Raw genomic sequence first — 6,588 nt, 5'->3', positions numbered from 1 at the left:
TTATAAAGCCAGTGATATTTCTTCATTAGCCATGAGAACTTTCCCAGGAATTTTTCTGGTACTGGGCCCATTGATGTGTTGTTCTCAATTTCAGAGAACATTGATCAAGTGAACACTTTACAAAGAAAAGCAAGATGCCGGGGTATTTACCGAAGGAGACACAACTATTGGTCTCAACAGGCCACTTCCCAGCAGCAGCAATATAGAGAATCACTAAGAAGTGATGCTCACGTGGACATCCAAGCAAGATAGTAAGTGACGAGGCAGCATGGCTGACCAGTATCAACCAGTGAAAAACAAAACCTTGTAGTTAAATATGTCATTCTTCTCTCTAACCTGGAAGAGTGAGGAATGATGGGATCAGGTTAACGGTTGAGCAGTCTTTATTGTAGCTCTGCTATCATTGGCGAAAATGTAGGGAAGACTTCCCAAGACTATACGGACCACATTCTTCTCTCCACTTCCCCACAGTGCTCCCTATGCCATTCCATCCTGTCATCGGAGAGGCAATTTTCAGGAACAAGACGAAACCCATGTTAGCAAGGAGACAGAGCAAAAGCCTCCAGAGAGAAGAATGGAGAGAAGCAGGCAGGATGAGACCTTGGGGAGCTGGTTCAAGATCAGAGTGAGTGTGCTGGCTAAATGGACCTAACATGTAGAAGAAGATGACAGAGAGAGTCATGTTGGGCGCGTGTAGAGATGCTGGGAACTTTTCCTCTCGTGGCAGTGGAGTTGGTAATCTGTCTTGTTATTCCTAGGAGTTAACTTCCTAGATCATGTGAGGGCAGGTTCAGAGAAGCAATATAAAGGGAGCAGACTGACTGCAGGGAGCATGGGAGAGGCTGTCTAAAAGCAAAGGAGGAAACTACTGCCAAGGAGATGGAGCAACTCCACACCAGAAGACACAGTTTGGCTCAAGCTGAGTGCGGGAGGAGGTTGAGTCTCTGGGGTCCTCGTCAGAGGGGCGGGCCAAGTCTGCCTTAGGTAGGATCTCTTAGAACTTTATAAAAGTAAGCACATGTGAAAGATATGAAGTCGATTATTTCAGGAAAAGTATTTAAATGGAAAGAAAGGGTATTTAGGAAGTCCTTGTCTGGTGTAAAAGTTAGCGATAACAGATATTGTCCTATCTTAAGAAAGTACCTAAAGCCTGAAAAAGGTCCTAAAGCAAGACACAGCTGGGTCTTATCTTAACCTTGGATTCCATTGTATCACTTTTCTTTCCCCAATTATTTCTTTGGCTCCTAGATTCCCTTCGGTATTAAATATGATGAGAAGTGGCTGCTGAATTTGATTCAGAAGCAATGCAGTGTCCCCTTCACCCCAGTCGAAGTAAGAGAGGACATTGAGGCCGATGAGAGGAAACGGGGTAGATGGCAGGCCCAGATGAGAAATGGCTCTGGTCTCATACTGTGCTTCTCTTGTCACTCTCCCTACAGTTTCACTATGAGAAAATGCAGGCCCAGTTCTTCGTTGAGAATGCCAACATTGCCTTCGCACTGAAGAATGTCAACGGCAAGATTTACAATGAGGCTAATGAAAGGGTATGTATCAAGGGCATGAGCAGGGCTAGCTGGGGGCAAGAGGGCAGGACAGGGGCATGGTCTTGCTTGATCCCAGGGCTCAGATTTCCTGGAGCTTACCCAGCCCCTCTTGTGTTCTCAACAGATATCTATCTTTGTTGATCCCTGTGATGCACCCCACTCTGTGCTGAAGGAGCTGAGGTCAGAAAAGGTGGAGCAGATAAAGGTAATGCAGACTCAACACAACCTGTGCACTCACAGCCAGACCCACCTATTGCCCCCGATCACCACCTCAGACTCAGAGCCCCTGAACCCCATCCCTAACTCTGCAGCTGCCCGTGAAGGAACAATATGATGCCTCCCAGCAATCTCTTGACATCCAGAGAGTCCGCTCTGACCCTGGTATGGCTACAGCAGTAATTGTAGAGCAGGTGAGGGCAGAGGGGTCTAGCTGGAAGGGATACTCAGGAATGGTAACTCGGGGAGGGGTTGGTGCTGGAGCTGTACCAGCCAGGAGCCTCTCAGTCCCCGTTTCCCTCCTTCTGTCTTCCTGGAGACTTGATGACCCGTGATACTGGAATGGCACGAAACCCTAGAACTGGCGTGGCCGCCTCCCTGCAGATCCATCCAGGGAATACGCCCAAGGTGAGGACCTTAGACCCAATGTTGGGGCAGGTGGTGATGGTGGGAGAGATTAGGTAGAAGAGGCAGATTTGTCTCAGGTGTCCCCTGCTGGGGTCCTCACTCTAACTCTTTCCTCATCATAGCTTTTGGCCTTGGACCTGAGCAATAAGAAACCCTACCAGCTGCACAGCCTGTCCAACACTATGCCGAATGCTTCCAACACCAAGAACTTGAACCTCTCCAACACTGAGGTGAGGTGTGGTACCCAGATCCGTCTTTGAAGGGAAAGTGGGAAGGCGCATGTGGTGGTGACAGAGGAAGGGAAATGGATTTGTAGGAAAAGGAAGCGACTAGGGGTGCACGGCCATCCTGGCTCTGTTTCTCTGGCCCATGTGGTTCCTCCTCATAATCACAGGTGGAGTCTGCAGGGGAGATGGACAAGGGTGAGCGGCTGGAGCCAGAAGGGATGTGTGCAGACAGAAACCCCCTGTGCACCACCTTCCCTGATATGTCAACCAACATAAGGTCAGATGCATCCTCTGTTACCCGGTGGCAGCCTGAGCTACTCCCGAAAGTGCCCGTTTGCAAGGGGCAGCTGACGTGGACCTCAGGGAGGACTACAGGCCCTATGCTCTCCTCTCTGCATCACAAAGCTGCCAAAGTTTCAACCAGCACCCAGTGGGCCCCCAGCCCAACATGTGCATACTTTACATTCTTACGTGCTGTGTCTGAGCCATTCTGGGGCAGGTGAAGAGCTGCAAATGGGGCGCCATTTCCCCTTTCTCCTCTCTTCTTCCCTTACCCCCACCACGGGAAAGCTTCTTTCCCTTCCCTTTGTTTTCTCTCTCTCCCTTGTGTCTAGGCCCATATGTCTCTCTCATCTATCCCCTCGTACCTTCACTCCCTTTCTGTCTTCATCCCCCTCCATCTCCCTCCCTGAGCCCCACCTCACTCACCTCCCTGCCCCAGCACCCTGGGCCATCCAAGGGGGAAGTCCAGGTCTTGGTCCAGGTCTTGGCAGAGTGCTGGACCGCCAGTGAGGTAGCAGAGCCTCGGGCACACACCCCATTCCCTCTTCTCTCCACAGCCTGCAGTGGGGCCCTGGAGGCAGGAAGGGAGGGGAAGGAAGCCCTGCAGCATGGGTTTGAAATGCTGGTCCCTGTGGCACTGGAGAAGAGAGTCCAGGCAGTCTGCGGGGGAGCTACCCAGGGGAAGGAGAGGAAGGGAGGGAGGGAGGCGGGGAGGGAGGGAGGGCCTGCCCTCCCTCTGTGTCAGTCGATGGGGGACGTGTTCAGGGCCCTGGAAGCCTGGGACGCTGTGGTGTGGGTGTACTTGCTCCCATGAGGAAGAGGGTCACCGCCACAGTTTCACTGACTTTTCTGTTCTGTCTTGATTTTGGCAGCTCCATCCTGGAATTGTTCCCCAAGTTACTAACCTTGGTAAGTGTATTCCTTGTTCACTGACTCCTCTAACTGGCACTGACAGCACCCACATACTACTCTGAACCCCATTAGGTCTTGCCCCAGTTACAGTTTTGAAACTGACCCTTCAAAGTCCTGGGCGGAGGGGGATGGTACAGTCCCTGTGGGAACCTGACAAACGCTCTGGATCTTCTTCAAGCACATTCTTCATAGGCTTTGGGGAATCCACGGTGATGATCCAAACTGTAGTCCTGCCCATGGAATTTCCAGGGCCCTTTCACACCTGACCTCTGACCCTCACCCTCCTGGGCCCATCCTTTTCCCTGATCATCTAGCACCACCTCCTGGTCTGCACTGCTGACATCCTCTTCTCTTCCCCAGGATGATCAGGAGACATCCCCACTGGCTAAGTGTGGTTTTGAAGCCTGCAAGCGCTTACCAAGCTGCAAGGTGAGGACGGAGGATCAAGCCGGGTTTTAAGTGGTGCCTGAGAAGGGGGTGTCAGCCATGGTCCTGAGGACTGTTTTGATTCCAGGGAAGCTACTTTGGATCTGATGAGCTGAAGAGCCTAGTCCTGCAATTCCTGAAGCAGTAAGTATCTCTGGGAAGCTGAGCAAGGGGGGCAGGTCTAGGACAGGTGAGGCCACCTAAGCACAGGTCTGCTCAGGGGAGTTTTCAAGTCTCATTTGAGGTCCAGACCACAGAGATAGACTGTCCTCATTGCTCCCCCTCAGGTACTACTTGATCTATGACTATGGAGACAGACAGGTTCTCGCGGGTGCTTATCACGAGGAGGCCTGCTTCTCCCTGACGATTCCCTTCCACCCCGAGGACCCAGCCCCGTGAGTATGACAGTACAGCCTCTGCTCCCGGGCCGTGTGGCCCCCCAGCAGACACAGGCCAGCTCCTGCAAACACCCACCACCCACTGTTGCTCTTTGTCTCCTAGAAGCAGCTTGTGCGAGTATTTCAAGGACAGCAGGAATATGAAGAAACTCAAGGACCCCCGTGAGTGTGTGATGGGAAGACTGGGTGGGAAAGGGCGGTGAAGGGGTCAATCATAGGGCCCAGGGCGTGGCAGCCCCTGACCTTCGCTCGCTTCCCCTCCCCTCACAGACCTGCGGGTCCAGCTGCTGAAGCACACAAAACGTGTCATTGTGCACACCCTCTGTGTGTTGCCCAAGACTCAGCATGCCTTCAGCTCCTTCGTGGTGGACACGTGGTTCCAGACGGTGAGCGCCTGCTTCCCCCCTCGGGCGGGCCCAGGAAGCCGCAGGTGGGTGGGAGGTGGAGGTGGTGACTGGGCGCCTGGGCTCTTCCCTTTCAGGAAACGATGCTCTGCTTCACCGTCAGCGGGGTGTTCAAGGAAGGTGAGTGTGTGTAGACCCCCAGCGCAGATGCCCCACTGCTGCCTCCCCCTGGCCAGGCTCACACCCAGAACCACCCAGCGTCCCTGACCCCTTCCCTTCCCTTCGCTTTCTTTCCCCTTCCCTTCCCTTCCCTCCCCTTGTATTCCCTTCTGTTCCCTCCCCTCCCCTCCCCTCCTCTCCCCTCCCCTTCCCCACTGTGTTCTCCTGCCCTCAAGCTTCCCACAGACAACCCAGGTCTGAGCTGTGTCCATGCCTGTCTGCCCTGCACACCCTGGGCGTTGGGGACACAGGCTGTGGATTTTGGTGGCTCTCATCCCAGATCCTTATTCTGAGAACTTGGGCCATTACTGAACCTCTCGGTTTCCTCATTTGCAAAATGGCGTAGTAGTATCCACCTCTTGGGCGGCTGTGAAAAACGCATCCGTGGACTTCTGTAGTGGTTGTCAGGGACCCTGTCACTGGGTGCAGACTGCTCCTATAGTTGTCCTCCCCATACCCAACACCCTGGCCCCCGTCAACAACTGCCCTCTCAGCATGAGTGTCCAGTCACACCCTGACTGGGGACCGCTGTGTGAGCGTGTACAGCACGTGCAGCCGTAAGGGGTACTGTTGTTTGTTTGCTGTTGAAGTGGAAGGAAGTTCTCAGGGCTGTGTGCATGCTTTCACCCGGACCTTCATCGCTACCCCTGCCCACGACTGCAGGTGAGAGCCCTGTGGTGGGCGTGAATGCCCATCCCCGCCTGGGCTCAGGGGCGTGGGAATGTGGTGGCAAAGACCTTAGGTTTACTCAGTATTGTGGAAAGCCAGCAGGGAGATCCCAGGAGCAGTGTAGCCTAGTGGTTAGGAAGAGCGTGGGCTCTGGAATCGGCCTATGCGTTCACTCCTTGACCCAACACTCACTCGCTGTGTGACCTTGGTCAATTCCCATGACCTCTGTGTGACTCAGTGTCTTCTTCTGAGAATGGGGATCAGACTGTCCACCCCTTGCACTGTGGTAAAGGGTAAATGTGAAATTGCCCCTGGGTTGGGGATGAACCTATAAATCAAGTGAAGGTAGTAGACAGTCTCTCCAAAGGTGGGCTCTGTGGGGAGGGGCAGAGGTACCAGTCAAGGAACCTGGGAGACAGACACAGGAGGGACGTGGAAGGAATCTGGTTGCTGAGTGCCAGTGGGAGCAGAGTCAGTTTTGGGGGTGTGGGTGTGCATCCACCAGTTGTCTGAGGGCCCATTTTTCCTTCAGTCTGTGCATCGTGAATGACGAGCTGTTTGTGAGGGATGCCGACCCCAGTGAGACCCAGAGTGTGTTCTCCATCCCACTGCCTATACCCACCTCAAGCTCCATGCACCCCTCTCCCAGCAGCAGCAGGACATCATGCAGGCATTCCCCACCCCATCTGGGATGAACCTCTAGTGTTCTCAGAAGTGAGTGCTGGGGTTGCATGGGGATAGGAGGGAGCTGGGAGGAGTAGAGGAGTGATTAATGGGAATTTTCAGGTAATTATTTTAAATCTATTTTTTCTTACAAACGTTTACTTGTGAGAAATACCCTAATTTCATACTAATACATTTCCATGTATTATAAAATACAGGTATCCTATCTTATATACTGTTTTGAAACTTCTTTTATTATTAGTGCCAGCATAGTTTCTTC

At 52.9% G+C, this 6,588-nt stretch overlaps 1 protein-coding gene across 1 annotated transcript in view; it reads left to right on the top strand.

The window, feature by feature from the left end:
• The window catches only part of LOC309817588 (nuclear RNA export factor 3-like), a gene marked incomplete at both ends in the record, with an annotated part of 16,445 nt that extends 10,105 nt beyond the window's left edge, over window positions 1–6,340 (top strand). The window contains 16 exons of the mRNA XM_082646870.1: window positions 95–251; window positions 472–625; window positions 1,249–1,332; window positions 1,440–1,544; window positions 1,669–1,749; window positions 2,291–2,398; window positions 2,563–2,672; window positions 3,550–3,586; window positions 3,950–4,018; window positions 4,104–4,159; window positions 4,303–4,410; window positions 4,517–4,575; window positions 4,684–4,799; window positions 4,895–4,937; window positions 5,567–5,639; window positions 6,178–6,340. Of these exons, the coding sequence (XP_082502996.1) occupies window positions 95–251; window positions 472–625; window positions 1,249–1,332; window positions 1,440–1,544; window positions 1,669–1,749; window positions 2,291–2,398; window positions 2,563–2,672; window positions 3,550–3,586; window positions 3,950–4,018; window positions 4,104–4,159; window positions 4,303–4,410; window positions 4,517–4,575; window positions 4,684–4,799; window positions 4,895–4,937; window positions 5,567–5,639; window positions 6,178–6,340 (1,523 nt within the window). The remainder of the gene's footprint in view (window positions 1–94; window positions 252–471; window positions 626–1,248; window positions 1,333–1,439; window positions 1,545–1,668; window positions 1,750–2,290; window positions 2,399–2,562; window positions 2,673–3,549; window positions 3,587–3,949; window positions 4,019–4,103; window positions 4,160–4,302; window positions 4,411–4,516; window positions 4,576–4,683; window positions 4,800–4,894; window positions 4,938–5,566; window positions 5,640–6,177) is intronic.
• Between the last annotated feature and the right edge of the window lie 248 nt (window positions 6,341–6,588).

Source organism: Grampus griseus (genome assembly GCF_964374135.1).
Source record: "Grampus griseus genome assembly, chromosome: X".
NCBI classification, from domain to species: domain Eukaryota; kingdom Metazoa; phylum Chordata; class Mammalia; order Artiodactyla; family Delphinidae; genus Grampus; species Grampus griseus.
Note: the sequence above shows the minus strand (reverse complement) of the source record. Positions and strands in the feature narration are given on the sequence as shown.